This window comes from Amia ocellicauda, chromosome 1 (genome assembly GCF_036373705.1).
Source record: "Amia ocellicauda isolate fAmiCal2 chromosome 1, fAmiCal2.hap1, whole genome shotgun sequence".
In the NCBI taxonomy this organism is placed as follows: Eukaryota; Metazoa; Chordata; class Actinopteri; order Amiiformes; family Amiidae; genus Amia; species Amia ocellicauda.
This window is the reverse complement of record NC_089850.1, coordinates 3,530,664-3,546,569: the sequence shown is the minus strand read 5'-3', so window position 1 is coordinate 3,546,569 and position 15,906 is coordinate 3,530,664. Positions and strand designations below refer to the sequence as shown.

The 15,906-nt window shown below is 38.8% G+C and overlaps 1 protein-coding gene across 1 annotated transcript; it reads right to left on the bottom strand.

Moving 5' to 3' along the window:
• Positions 1-2,872: 2,872 nt before the first annotated feature.
• On the bottom strand, positions 2,873-15,877 carry flvcr1 (FLVCR choline and heme transporter 1). Its single transcript, XM_066704819.1, has 11 exons — positions 15,356-15,877; positions 14,522-15,189; positions 13,806-13,950; positions 11,588-11,728; positions 11,077-11,144; positions 9,882-9,985; positions 8,493-8,603; positions 7,322-7,427; positions 4,244-4,355; positions 3,911-3,978; positions 2,873-3,137 (listed from the first exon to the last, which is right to left on the bottom strand). The coding sequence occupies exons 1-11, from the start codon at positions 15,369-15,371 to the stop codon at positions 3,051-3,053; spliced, it is 1,626 nt and encodes a 541-aa protein (XP_066560916.1). The 5' UTR covers positions 15,372-15,877; the 3' UTR covers positions 2,873-3,050.
• Between the last annotated feature and the right edge of the window lie 29 nt (positions 15,878-15,906).

Genomic DNA, 15,906 nt, shown 5'->3' with positions numbered 1-15,906 from the left:
GTCCTGTCACAAAACAGTTGTCACATTTCAGGAATCAGAATAAAACTCCCATTGCATAGCAGATTGAGCCATTCCAGGTTTAAAGACCCTCGTGTAAACATATGGTATATAGGCAACAGTAGACATTTCATATGTGCTTCTTTTTTTATATAGTTCAGCTTATGCTGAAACAATATTAACATACAAATGCTTTTGTACAAGAGTCTGCAGTTTTAAATGTCTCAAATTTGCTACACAATGGATATATTGTGTACATTCCTGCTTTTTACAAATGAACAAGTGTATCACTTAATTGAAGATAAAAACTTTAATGATAAAAAAAATAATATAAATAAATAAATAAATACAAATAATTTTAAAATGCCCCTTTGGAATTTACCTAAATGTTTTCTAACTTTCATAACTTTCACAGAGTACACCTATCCTCTCTGTACAACTTGAACCCAATAAATCAGATTCTATATATGCGATATATTGTGAATTCTTCCTTCTGTTGATTCATAATTTCTTCTATCAGTTACCAGTAAGATGATAATTACAATTTTGATTACAGAAGCTTTAAAGGTAGATTTGTGCCACCTATGATGAAAAAACACTTTTAAAACAATAAAATTAGAAACAAATATTGAATTATCTTAGATGTGTCAGTATTTCAAGTACAAATATTGGAATTCCATACTTTAAATTTAGGTTAAGCTCAGTAATATTAATAAATTAGATATTTACACTAATCCAGAACTTACTAAAGATATACATTTTCTTTCCTGGCCTTTAAAAACCTTCAGTCCAGCAGTAACCATTCCAATTGCTTTTCAATCTTTGGGAAGCTAAAAAAAAAAACAGTGCCAACATGAAAGTACTGACAATAAATACAATTGTAAAACGTTTGTTGAACATGATGTTTTTCCATGGGTTTGAAAGTCACACATTGTTTTAAACAAAGGAATGTTAATTGTTTGTCAAGAAATTGCCACAGTATGACAAGACTAATACTCATTTCATTTACAAATTGGTTTCTTTCTATGAATAATTAAGATGCTTTGTAAGTGAGCAAGTGAACAGCTATCTGTTCTGCCTATTACAAATAGCTTATTAATTTTGGTAGGTATATTTTTCAGTTTGCCTCCCTTCTACCTATCCCATCACGTATCTATTTCTGGTAACAGAGCTAATGTTCAATATACTAAATAAATAAATAAGCACAGATATGCCCATATGAAGACAGGAGTGTTTTACAAAGCAGAACGAAACACAGGAGAGGTGACTTTTGATTGATTGTGACCAGAAGCCTGAACTGACCCTCTCTTCTTATCCCAAACACTCTCATTCAGGAATATAGCTGCTGGATTGTTCTGTGTGATGTGGACATAACAGATACAGTGAGGTAAAAAAGTATTTGATGTACGCTTGCCCACTGACAAAGAAATGATCAGTCTATAATTTTAATGGTAGGTGTATTTTAACAGTGAGAGACATAATAACAACAAAAAAATCCAGAAAAACGTATTTCAAAAAAGTTATACATTGATTTGCATGTTAATGAGGGAAATAAGTATTTGATCCCCTATCAATCAGCAAGATTTCTGGCTCCCAGGTGTCTTTTAAACAGGTAACGAGCTGAGAATAGGATCACTCTCTTAAAGGGAGTGCTCCTAATCTCAGCTCGTTACCTATATAAAAGACACCTGTCCACAGAAGCAATCAATCAATCAGATTCCAAACGCTCCACCATGGCCAAGACCAAAGAGCTGTCCAAGGATGTCAAGGACAAGATTGTAGACCTACACAAGGCTGGAATGGGCTACAAGACCATCGCCAAGCAGCTTGGTGAGAAGGTGAAAACAGTTGGTGCGATTATTTGCAAATGGAAGAAACACAAAATAACTGTCAGTCTCCCTCGGTCTGGGGCTCCATGCAAGATCTCACCTCGTGGAGTTTCAATGATCATGAGAACGGTGAGGAATCAGCCCAGAACTACACGGGAGGATCTTGTTAATGATCTCAAGGCAGCTGGGACCATAGTCACCAAGAAAACAATTGGTAACACACTACGCCGTGAAGGACTGAAATCCTGCAGCGCCCGCAAGGTCCCCCTGCTCAAGAAAGCACATGTGCAGGCCCGTCTGAAGTTTGCCAATGAACATCTGAATGATTCAGAGGAGAACTGGGTGAAAGTGTTGTGGTCAGATGAGACCAAAATCGAGCTCTTTGGCATCAACTCAACTCGCTGTGTTTGGAGGAGGAGGAATGACCCCAAGAACACCATCCCCACCGTCAAACATGGAGGTGGAAACATTATGCTTTGGGGGTGTATTTCTGCTAAGGGGACAGGACAACTGCACCGCATCAAAGGGACGATGGACGGAGCCATGTACCGTCAAATCTTGGGTGAGAACCTCCTTCCCTCAGCCAGGGCATTGAAAATGGGTCGTGGATGGGTATTCCAGCATGACAATGACCCAAAACACACAGCCAAGGCAACAAAGGAGTGGCTCAAGAAGAAGCACATTAAGGTCCTGGAGTGGCCTAGCCAGTCTCCAGACCTTAATCCCATAGAAAATCTATGGAGGGAGCTGAAGGTTCGAGTTGCCAAACGTCATCCTCGAAACCTTAATGACTTGGAGAGGATCTGCAAAGAGGAGTGGGACAAAATCCCTCCTGAGATGTGTGCAAACCTGGTGGCCAACTACAAGAAACGTCTGACCTCTGCGATTGCCAACAAGGGTTTTGCCACCAAGTACTAAGTCGCAGGGGTCAAATACTTATTTCCTTCATTAACATGCAAATCAATTTATAACTTTTTTGAAATGCGTTTTTTTCTGGATTTTTTTGTTGTTATTCTGTCTCTCACTGTTAAAATACACCTACCATTAAAATTATAGACTGATCATTTCTTTGTCAGTGGGCAAATGTACAAAATCAGCAGGGATGAAATACTTTTTTCACTCACTGTACATACATAAAAACAATACATTAGACACTTTCAAGTAACCTCTGCAGCATTTTGTTTGTAGGAATGTCATGGTAACACTTCTTGTGTCTTCCAGGTGTCACATTGACGTTTCATCAGGGGTGCCTGGAGATGAATTTGCAATGATCCCATTGGCTGGTTGGTCAGTTGGACTCTCTGTAGGAACCTTGGAGGTAAAAAAAATGTACAGAAGATTGGAGTGGGGAGAAAAAGGCTGCAAAACACAAACCTCATCATAAGGGAATGTCCCTCAGTTTGTACTGATTGAGCTTGCCTTGGCTTCTTTTTAATTGACCACCCTCAGGCCCTCTTTCAAATGTGCTTCAAAAGCTATTGCTGTTGTGAATGTGACAGGTGTTTTCAGATGGAGCTTCACAGTGAAAGGGTGACAGAGTGATAATGACCAAATATTTTTTCTGTTTAAAAATGCCACCTTTTATTAACTTGAACTTTAATAAAGATACTAGTGCTGTTGTCTTGGATTCTCAGCCAGAGCACGCTTTCGTTTTTTTAAGGCATCTGCTTAGAAATAAATGTTATTTTGTAAATGTGTTCATGTGAACCTGTTAACCACCCAACACATCCAACCACGTAAGACTTCATCATTTGTTTTGCACTTCCACACCTTCAATGGATACCACAGAATTCAGGAGACACTATAAAAAGCAAATTATTAGAAAGTCATATCAGTAAATCACCCTTCTCACATTAACAACTCCCTTCACAGGTGTCACTATATAAAAGTACACACCATAGAGTGTATATACGTGTATGTTTTATAGGTGATTTATAGACCTTCCAGAGATGAACATTCCATTTAACTACTTCCTGTGTCTTTTAGTTCAATTCATATGCAACATAAACAGGATAGGGAATGCCATGGCGCTACCTTAAAATGCCTCGACTCTGTGTTTAGCGAGTAAACCACATGTGACTTACCGCTTGAAGAGCTTTATTGGTAATCCCCATGTTGACATTGTTTCTCTTCAATTCCGATTTTATGAAGGCTGGAAAATAAGCACACAGAAATTACTAAATTAAAACATGACTGTTCACAGTTGCACATTGCAGAGGCATGTCAACTCATTTATTCAAACTTTTTGAATGCATTCAGAAGTTCAAATAATTCCTTTGTCTGTTGCTCTTCACCTCCACTTTCATAAGAAGCCAATGAAGAGAATGCAAGTGAACTGAAAAGATTTGCATGCGCCCAAGTCTGTGTGACAAAACTAACTCCTAGGCAACATATACCTGTCTATAATGTCTACCCACCTGTTAAAATCATGCCTATTAAAATCCAGGCACACAGGAAAATGTTTCCAATAAGAGGGTTGTAGACTGTTGTGAGCTTCCCTTGAATTAAGGTGAAAATGATCCCGAATATCTGGAAGGAGAAGAAAGTCGATATTTTTAGAAATTTGGGCGATACACGATATATATCTCGAGATTATATATATATATATATATATATATATTTTTTTTTTTTTATCCAATCAAGTCACAAAATAAGACCAAAGACATTCAAACTACAAGTATTTCGTTAATCCTTCAATAAACAAAACTAACAAATACTACATGCAGGCTGTCATGGTAAATATATGCAGAATGCAACACATTACAGCGCAAGTGTTGTGTGATTACTATTACGTATGTTATGTTGTTATGGGATATTATATATTATATATATATATATATATATATATATATATACACATACACACACACACACACACACACACACACATTTAAAAATAGCTCGCGTTACAATAGTTTTAATAAATCTTAAATGCGGGGTGCCTTATCCCAGGGATTTTATATAGAACAATTATCTGGTCAAGGAAGGATGGACAGCAGCTCCCGTCTAAAAACGGTCCACATTCACCGATGTCTCAAAAATTATTTATTAGAGAAAAAGTGAACATTATATTGTTTACGCGTTTTGACTTATCTTCCTCAGAGCACATACAGTGAGGGGAAAAAAGTATTTGATCCCTGCTGATTTTGTACGTTTGCCCACTGACAAAGAAATTATCAGTCTATAATTTTAATGGTAGGTGTATTTTAACAGTGAGAGACAGAATAACAACAAAAAAATCCAGAAAAATGCATTTCAAAAAAGTTATACATTGATTTGTATGTTAATGAGGGAAATAAGTATTTGATCCCCTATCAATCAGCAAGATTTTTGGCTCCCAGGTGTCTTTTAAACAGGTATCGAGCTGAGATTAGGAGCACTCTCTTAAAGGGAGTGCTCCTAATCTCAGCTCGTTACCTGTATAAAAGACACCTGTCCACAGAAGCAATCAATCAATCAGATTCCAAACTCTCCACCATGGCCAAGACCAAAGAGCTGTCCAAGGATGTCAGGGACAAGATTGTAGACCTACACAAGGCTGGAATGGGCTACAAGACCATCGCCAAGCAGCTTGGTGAGAAGGTGACAACAGTTGGTGCGATTATTTGCAAATGGAAGAAACACAAAATAACTGTCAGTCTCCCTCGGTCTGGGGCTCCATGCAAGATCTCACTTCGTGGAGTTTCAATGATCATGAGAACAGTGAGGAATCAGCCCAGAACTACACGGGAGGATCTTGTTAATGATCTCAAGGCAGCTGGGACCATAGTCACCAAGAAAACAATTGGTAACACACTACGCCTTGAAGGACTGAAATCCTGCAGCGCCCGCAAGGTCCCCCTGCTCAAGAAAGCACGTGTGCAGGCCCGTCCGAAGTTTGCCAATGAACATCTGAATGATTCAGAGGAGAACTGGGTGAAAGTGTTGTGGTCAGATGAGATCAAAATCGAGCACTTTGGCATCAACTCAACTCGCCGTGTTTGGAGGAGGAGGAATGACCCCAAGAACACCATCCCCACCGTCAAACATGGAGGTGGAAACATTATGCTTTGGGGGTGTTTTTCTGCTAAGGGGACAGGACAACTGCACCGCATTAAAGGGACGATGGACGGGGCCATGTACCGTCAAATCTTGGGTGAGAACCTCCTTCCCTCAGCCAGGGCATTGAAAATGGGTCGTGGATGGGTATTCCAGCATGACAATGACCCAAAACACACAGCCAAGGCAACAAAGGAGTGGCTCAAGAAGAAGCACATTAAGGTCCCTCACTGTATATAAATATACACATTATGATTTACTGTCACATAACAACAATAACACAAGTAATAGTAATCACACAACACATGTGCTATATAGATTCAGGAAGATTTACCACATCCGGGTTTATAGTGGCGCATTTAACAACTGCTAGACAGGGACATTTCTTCACTGACTGTCGCGTTTCAATTCTGCTTACTGGTACAGCACGTTGTTAATACAAAATTGTTATAATATTATTATTATTATTATTAATAATAATAATACAACTGTTGAACCACTTCACCATCTTAATAAAAAGAAAATTATACATCCTGCATGTGTTTGCATTGCTTTCCAATTTATTAAAATGCAAACAAACGTTATTATTAATTTTATACAAATTATATCAATCTAAATTAGCGGGGGTGGGGGGTGCTTGCAGATCAAGTTTAGCCCGGCGACGAGAGCAGGGTGCAACGTGTGCGCTTGCGCATTAAAGTTTCTTTTTGTTATTGTGGTTATTGTGTGTCAGTTCACTCTCCTCCATGTCTGTCGGTGTTTCTGATGCACATTTCTGCACGTGTGGAAGAACCGGGAAGAACTCATAGCGTCCTAATGACGTAAAATACTGCCATAAAGATTGCAATTTGCGACACCACGATATAGCATAATATGAAACAATAGACGTTTTTCTATCGTCATACGATATATATCGTCATATTGCACAGCCCTAGGTATAAAGAAGGGGTTTCCATGAGTATGGCATTTGATTAACACATTTTTTTTTAGCAGATGCATCTCCTCCCTCATCCTTCAATAATAATAATAATAATAATAATAATAATAATAATAGATGAATTCTGCGCTTTTTTGGGCATCCTGAGTAACTGCATTTATACAGTATTCTCTCCAGCTTAGAGTAAGGTGTGTCATTTATTATTATTCCTACCAAGAAATAAACAAAATATATTAATTTATTCAGGGATATCATAGGCTTATATTATTATTATTATTATTAGTAGTAGTAGTAGTAGTAGTAGTAGTAGTATTAGTATTAACTCCACCTAAGTGGGGATTGATATTTAAAGGACAAGGTGGATTTTAAATTAATTTGTCTTTTATATTCCTGACACAGGTAACAAGTTGTCAGCTATGCACGCCAGCTTTGCTGTTTAGTTTATTGACTGAGGATAATACTCTTCCAGTTATGGTTGTTTGATTCTGTTCACTTTTTTCAAGGAGGTTTCCACAGTTACCTGTGCAAAGGCATTCAGAATGCCAGAGGACGTCCCTTCTGACTCTGGGTATGTGATTTCCACACCAAACTCAAATCCCAATGGCAGGTAGCCAGTCATGAAGAACCTACAAATCAAGAAGCCATAAAAGTCAGAGGCTCAGTGTGTTACATCCTGGGTTTTTCAAGAGAAGACAATTAGACTGAGAGAACTGTAGCCAGATTTGAAAAGTATTTTTATACAATGCTCACATCCCTGTCCATTTACTTATGTACTGAGTGCAAAAAGAGAGTCTCCAAACTTTGATACACAATTTAATAAGGTGACTTTGCACAATATTTATAGAGCGTCAACAACCTGGCAGTCCTACCCCCAATTCCCAAACTGCTGCCATTAGCGGGTTGTTACAAACAATGGAATATATCGGGTGTATCAATTGCCTAATACTCCGAATGTGTTGATTTAGGCCAGTAGCAGAAAACCATTTTAATCTTTTCTCAGGAAGAACAATCTTTTGCTTGAAGCCCTGCCTGGAATTTGCAGATTTGTGAACTTAATTCCACTTCAAGGGAATGTTACCTTATTAAAAACTAATTTTCAGAAAGACTATTAAAAGTAGCACTAGTTTCCTTCTCTAGAAACTAAATAACACGGAAAGTCTACATGTGTTTTTATTATCTTTAAATATATTCTTTACTAGAGAAGCGTGTGGCTTGCAGAAAGGCAATTTTGAACACACTTTTGCTAAATTTGAAACCACTGTTAGAATTTTTGTTCTGATATGACAGTACAGGAATAGCCCACAACTGTAGCACAACAAACGGGCACACTATACAATAACAATAATAGGTGCAACCCCATAAATTATGAGGAAATATGAAAGCTAAATTTTATCAGCTAGTTTTACAGACCTTGATTAGCACTAACTCTAAAATCTTATAAAACAGGCACTGCCTCTTTGAATACTGTATTACCAGTAAGTCTCTTAGATGCAGAAGACAATTAATACAATAACTGACTTAAAAAGTTCTAAGGATTCCTACATCAAAATTATTTGTAACTGAGTGTTTTTTAAAAAGTGGCAATACAAATCTCTTTCATGGTAGAAAAGTCACTTATAAGCAGCATGTTGAAATGTCGAAATGTAATGCAGATGTGTTTTCACAACAAGCAGTATCGCAGGCAGCCTTACCCCAAGACTCCCGCTGTGAAAAACACCACAATGAGCTTATCCAGGTTCAGAGTGAAGGTGAACACCAGCATGCCGACGAAAGAAAGAATGTAAACCAACAAGGTGGTCTGTCTGAAAAACAAATTACAGAAATGACTCGCATTGCTTAAAAGATATCAATGTATTTCACAGTCTTTGTCTATCCAAATTAAAGGATTAAAGAGGAAACGTTCAGGATTGTTTGTCAAACTAAGGGCCAGATTAAATCAAAATTGTGACCCATCCGCTAATAGAAAACTACAGAACTGTATTCAGTTGCAGCTTCATTTTTAGTAAGATGGCAGTTTCTTCTAATCATAAATGTAACCGTTATGTTGTATAGCTATGTAGTGTTCTATTAGCAGTGGGTCAAAGTTTTGATTTAATCCAGCCCTACAACTGACTATTCATAGTTTATGCATTTTGTGGAATTAACTATTTCTATTGAATATATAAAGTACTGAGAATAAGTAGACACTTCCTATTTTTATCATAAATAAGTTGAAGTTAAACCAGAATGATGTGCATTATTTTAGTCTTAAATACATTTTTGTAGACCTAAATACTGTACAGCAAACATTTGTTTTAATCATTATGTTTAACATTTTAGGTCTAATTATCCACAGCAGAATTAACAATGTTCAGGCATTGTGGGGAGAAAATCTGGCCTATTATGAATATCAAAAATACAATAGCTTTTTGTAAATATGAGCTGAAAGGTGCAGATTATAGTGCTTCAAATTCCATTGATATAATAAAAACAGAGTTTGCAAGTATATTCCATAGCTGTTGGCATAAAGCACAAACTGAATACATAATTTGTCATTTGGTCTCTGTTTTGGAGTTTGGAACAGCATATATGACCTCATCTCACAAGTGCTGGGCCAATGATCCCCCTTCTCTTTTAATTGTTTAATTGAGATAATTACTTCCCCATGTGTAAATAATCTTTCCAAATCGTATAAAAAATTCTTAACTGTATTAGGAGCTCATAACAATTAAATTGATTTATTGTCATTTATATACAGAGCTCAAGAAACATACTGTAAGCTCCTTGAGGGGGGTTAGTGCTTCTAAAAAGTGAAGTATGACAGTAATCGATGTGGCCGCGCCACTATGGCAGAACCCCTCCTGCTCAACAGTAGTGGTCAGCCCTCGACCTCTGAACAGTTTCAGATACTGGCATCTTATAGACCCCAAATAACATGAAGAGTGAAACATCCTTCTAATCAGATTGCACCAGGATTCTCCAACATGTTGTTCACTTGCACAAAATACCATTAGGTCTCTTTCCATTACCACTGTCCATTGGTTTAGGGAAAACAGTAGGAATCAGATGCCTTGTTAAGAAATTAGTAAAATGGTACATACTTGTAAGTTTTAGTGTAATCCAGCCATAAACCACAGATGATGGAGCCCACCATTCCGGCCAATACCAGAGTTAAACCAATCCTCCCAGCATTCACCTCCTCACCCTACATGAAATGGGCATATTAGTGCAAGCAAGCAGGTGTGATGGGCAGAGTCAGAGTACATGCTCACAGCCCAAAATAGGGCTCATGCAAAGTGATGTGTCTTAGAATAGCTCAAAGAAATGCTGTTTAAATAAGACGAGCTGATGCACACAGCAATGGGATCCAATTTTCCCCTCTACTTTCACAGAGGGAAAGCAAATTTACACAACTGGCAAACCTTTTCAAAATAAAACAAAGATTTGTGGGGAAAATATTAGAAAAGGTGAAAAGGGGCGGATCTTGAAAGCACTACCGTCAAGAAACACAGCACACATGCTGTCCTAAAATACTTAGCTTCTAATAAGAAACTCAGTGTACTTTTTTATACCTTTTGACTACTCGGGCACAATGGAGGTACATCACAAAACAGCCTTGAAATGTGGCTTAAAAATGTGAATCATTCGTGAAGTTTCACACAGACCAGAGAAGCTGAAGAATCTGAATAACTAGGCATGCGTCATTCTTTGTCTGGTGGATTAAAGAAGATCTAAGCTGAATTTTCTACGAACTCACAATGATGTAAAACTCACTGACAGTTCAGACTTGGAACGTAGAGCACCCAGACAATACGCAAAGTGGTTTGTCTTTCAGCTTAGCAACTGCATATTTAAGCATCGTGCTATTCAGTAACAACAGTTTCTGTTCTTACATTGTCTGCTATGAAACTGTCTGTATATAGAAGACAAATGTTCTATTATTCTAATTGTAATGTGAGAGAGTCCCATGACATTAAGTTATTTCTGTTTGAACTACACTGAAGGGAATACATAGTGTGTATCTGTTCAGCTGCCTTCAGGGCACATTTTCTATACAAATCTTAATACATTCTCAAGTAGCTGCCATGTGACCAAAACACTTCCCAAAACAAGGTAATATGAATAACATGCAGATATTTAATTTCAGTAGGTCAGTGAGATATAGCAAAGCAAAAAATAGACACCCAAGAAAAAGGATTAGATGATATATGAGGAGCTTTTGTTAACTGACTGCTCCAAAAGCATGTCTGAACACAAGACTGTAAAATGTAATTTTTTAAGTAGCCTTCTACATACCTCATAGTGTGCTATGATCATCTGATTCAGTAACGTTGATACTGAATAAAAAGAGCCTGTCATTATACCTAAAACAGGTTATGCAAAGCAAGAACAGTGTTAATGTTAATCCAGTGACTGTTTTTTTCAATGGTAAACGCGTTATTAAACATTCTAGTATTCAGCATATGTTTACCGTACAAAAGATAAAATATCTAGCCACAAAAATAAAATACACAAACCAACCAAACACTATTTTATACTACAATTTAAATTGTATGGACATAATGCTTCAAATGTTCGATAGTGTTAACTGTTTAATGGCAAATCACAGGCAGTGGTGAACAGGGGAATACCAGTAGAGAATGAGAGCAGGCATTGAAGGCTATTTGGGTTTTTGTTCCAAATTATTTTGTACCAGAACACCAGCTTAAGTGATCAGAATTAAATGTTTGTAAATCTTATTAAAATGATTAAGGGTAACCTATAGGACCTGCTTCTCTGGGACTCGTCAGGACCAGGGTTGACTCACCATAGCTTATGAGTAGAAGCAGAAAAGGACAGCTACTGAAAAGGTTGACTATAGACCGCTTGTAGGAGTATTCTTCAGGAGGGCAGTCAGGAAGAGTAGCTTGGGCCTGGCTTGGTGGAAGTGGAGGCTTATCTTTAATCACTGTCAAACAAGAAAATAAACATATCATTAAATATGTAGTCCACATTATTCAACCAACTGATAAACACAACAAATAAAGCAAGACTATGAAACAATACATTCCTTATTGCAAAAGCAACTGGAACAGAAGTGACATTTTGCTGACATTTCACATGAAAATGACCTACCTTTTCAGCAATTGAAGCTCACATGCTCTATGACATTCTGTCACACAACATATGCAGTACATCAACATTTTGCTCAGTGCCAATTATTTCCCATAGTATATTTATGCTGGCTACACTTTTCTTGTTCACTCTCCTGTCAAATTCATCCCACAGCATTTGAATGTGTTTAGGTTGAGAGAATTTCAGAGAATTACAGTTGGATTGAGCAGGTGCCCCAATATATTTGATAACAAGTATGTATAACACTGAGAAAGGACACTAATGATTGTCTTTTGTAGTCATAATCACAATAAAAAAATTGTATGATGTTAAATAAAACTTACATTTCAGAGAATACTATTGTTAGAATATTGTAATATTGGTTCAAAGCATTTGCAAATCCCATTGGGAGAAAAACTAGAGAGATCCAGACAATCCTGCATTCTTCTCAAAAGTCAGTCCAGAGCCTAGATAAACACTTTATATTTAGGAAAGATTAAAGTGTACTTCAATGAAAACTTAAAGTTACAATTTTTCTGTCATACATCAAATCTTTTGTGGTGAACCTGTGGATCACCACTATATTCAGAAGCAAAGTACCTCACCCTGCAGTGGGTCCTTCTCTTGCATCCACGCCTCACCCCAAAAGGGAGGGGGCCGGATTTGGAATTGTAGGCAGTAGCCAACTGACCACCCAGCAGTGCTGAGTGTGAGTGGGGCAATTTGAGAGCTCTCAGGTTTGGGGGTGCCTGCCCGTGCTCATGCATGGTGGCGATCCCAGGGACGCCTGTCTCTGGGTGGGATAAGTGAAGACAAAGGGCTGAACGACAGGCAGACTCCCAAAGCCACTGATGAGTTGCTAGGAGGAGACTAGTATCTAGATACTCAGAGCCGGGAAAGCAACCAACGCCCTACCCGGGTCATCTCCTGGGGGCACCAGCAAGAAGCTTGTTTGTTAAGAAACTTTACTTTCTTCTTTTTTACTTTTTGTGTGTGCAGCAGTCAGCACCGGCTGGTGTGGACACTTATCCCACTAGCCACACCAAACCATTTGTGGAGGTCTCACCGCTGTAAGCTTTACACTGAACAGCACACAATAACCAAGGCCTTTTGCAGCACTGAATGAAGGCTGTTCTTGTGCTTCCTGGCGCTGTGGACCACGGGCGTGTATGGCACACCATGGAGCACTCTGCTGAACACTCTATTGCACCATGCATTGGGTGTACAGAGTGTACATACACCATGCTGCTCTGACCTCTGAAGAGAGTGCTGAGGCTGATATTATCACACTGCAACCAGCAGAGCCAAGTTCAAGCACTCAAGGCTACCCTGAGGGAGCGAAAAAACAGCTACGCTCAATCCTAGAATACTAGGAGAGCTTACTCTTTTCTCACGTCAGTTGAGGACCAAGATTAAATGGCAAAGAAGAAGATTCAGTCCGTTCATGGAAATGTATACAAACAGGGAGCAGGAAGGGCTGTTTGCATGACATGCAGACTGTCTGCTTTGATAGTCAAATGGAGGGGTTTTCAAACTGGTCCTGGATTTCCCCCTGCCCTGCTGGTTTTTGTTCCAACCTAGGTCTTAATTAATTAATTTAATGGTATATTGCTTTGTTAGGCCAATTAAGGATTAAATTAAGCAATTAAGACCCCAGTTGAAAACCAGCAGGGCAAGGGGGTACTCCAGGAACGGTTTGAAAACCACTGGTCAAATGTGTCGTAGGAGGTCTGCACTAGCCTCAGCAGTAACACAAGGATCTCGCACCTCTTTAAAGGCTGCCAATATGCTGTAGGAAACTAATTTGATTTTGGTGGTCTTGTCCACAACTGGTATCACAGGCTTTCAAAACTGTGTGAATATATTTTTGACAGCTCCTTTCTTTGCACTGCTGCTTGCATGTCTTAGAAACCTAAATCTGTAATACTTACCAATAACTGTTAATAAGAACAGCAGGGTAGAAATCACCGCTGTCCCATAAAACATAATGCTGATATTGTAGCCCATTTGTTCTTTATCCCCCACTGTGTTGGGAACCAAGACTGGTGGTAACAAAAATCCAATAGCTACGCCAAGCTGAGGAAAAAATGGACACATTATACACCAAAGAAAGAAAAATAAAAAGAGCATTTAACTTCACATTTCTAGTTCTGACTGAAAACTATGAATGTGTTAATAAGAACTAATTACCATGTAGCTCCAATGTTGCAATTCAAATTAGTACAATGAATTGTCAAATGTTAGATCAAATGTAAAGCAATAACATTAAGACTTTTTTAGACACACACACATATATATGTATACATACGCACACACATCATTTATTTAAATGACTGACAGAAACATATAATGTTAAGGTTTTTCCTAAAAAGGATAACTTCATTATAGTGCTGCATCATAGCAACTGTAAATTGAGAATGTGTCAAGATGACACCTTACTACACATATATTGTACATGCAAAACTTACTTATTTTGCATCCATAAAATAAAACTGTACATTTCCTGCTGGATTATGACGAGGGCTAAACAGCATATGTCAAATAATTAAAATAAATCGTCAAGCTTGTAGAAGGTCCTGTGAAACACGAGTGTTAAGCACCGGAACCTAACAGGACACATCTATACTTCAGACAGTCGCACACCCACCTGGTTCCCTAAAACTGCAGTGGCGCAAGCAGTGGACACTTCCCTGGGCCCAAACCACACCGAGGCAACTCTAGATGGCAGGCCCAGAATGAACACCTGTGCCACGGAGCAGATGATCTGCGCCAGCATGGTCACCCCGAACAGGTCGGGGCGCACGCTGGCGCATTTAACCCACGCCCCCACGCAGTTCAACCCGGCGCCCAGTAGCGCAGTGATCTTCAGTCCTTTTTTATCCAACAACCAAGTTGCTGGGAAAATTAAAGGCACGTATGCAACCATATAGACCATTGACAGCCAGTCAATCTTGTCGTTTGACACATCATAGTAGAAGGTAAAAATATTAGTGATGATGCTGTATTGGATCCACTGGAAGGCATTGACTAGGGAATAAAGGCAAAATACTGCCAAAACGGCAAACCTCCGCAGGTAAAGTTTGGTTTGGGGTGATTTGGGATGCCCAGGAAGCATAGCCTGTTCCTCATCCTGAGGGATCTCCTGTTCGGAAGCTCTTGTATCTACCACTGTTACTTCTACCGCTCCGTTGGTCAGGTTCATGTAGTGGCTGTGCTCGGCGGCCGGCCCGCTCTTCTCCTCCGGCGTGTGGAAGGACGCGGTGTCGCTCTCCTCCGGAGCGGCGCTGCGGCGCGGATGCTCCTGGATCAGAGCGCCTGCAACCATGATCAGGAAATGGACACAAATTCCGCCCGGTGTATACAAAAAAGAAACTAAAGCTTAAATTGAACGTTTCTCGGATTAAAATGTAATATATAAATATATGTTATTAAAGGATTGTTAAGGAAAAAAAAATGTTTGAGAACGTTATAGGTATCTTACTGTATTGACACATCATGCCGGCTACACTGTAGATAAAGGAAACTCCCGTGCAACCTTGCTTTATAACAACGTCACCATGTTTAATGTATTTTGCCCGTTACAAAATACGTATACTAGGTATTAAGAAAACCATCCCTCCACTGAAGAAAGAATATATCCTTTGACTCATGACCGGAGAAATATATAGGTCTGTAAAACGTGTCTCTGTCTCAGCCAGCGTTGTTCATCGGCGGGCAGATGATTGGTGCTGAAGGCCTTCCGATAGAGGCGGCCAATGAGATTGTCCGCAAGGAGTGGTCCACCGGCTCTGAAAAGATGGGCAGACTGTAGAACAGAAAAGAAAAAGAAGAGTGTATGTTTCTGAGTGGTATGCGAAGAATAATAACGCACTCGTGTATCTCTGACGCTTAAGTTTATGTATTCAGGTATTAACCCTCACGAAATAACACGTTTCAGACGTGTCGCCATGATGGAAATTATATACACATAAATATCCACTGAACATGTAATGTTAGAAGAACAAAAGAAGTTGAATAATACGTATGAAAATC

Bases quoted from the DNA above. Each gene is read 5' to 3' on its own strand.
- flvcr1 (XM_066704819.1), bottom strand. The intron at 11,145-11,587 runs GTGAGTCAACCC...AACCTGTTTTAG, and splicing joins GCTTCTACTCATAAGCTATG to GTATAATGACAGGCTCTTTT. The intron at 3,979-4,243 runs GTGGGTAGACAT...CTTATTTTCCAG, and splicing joins AATAGGCATGATTTTAACAG to CCTTCATAAAATCGGAATTG.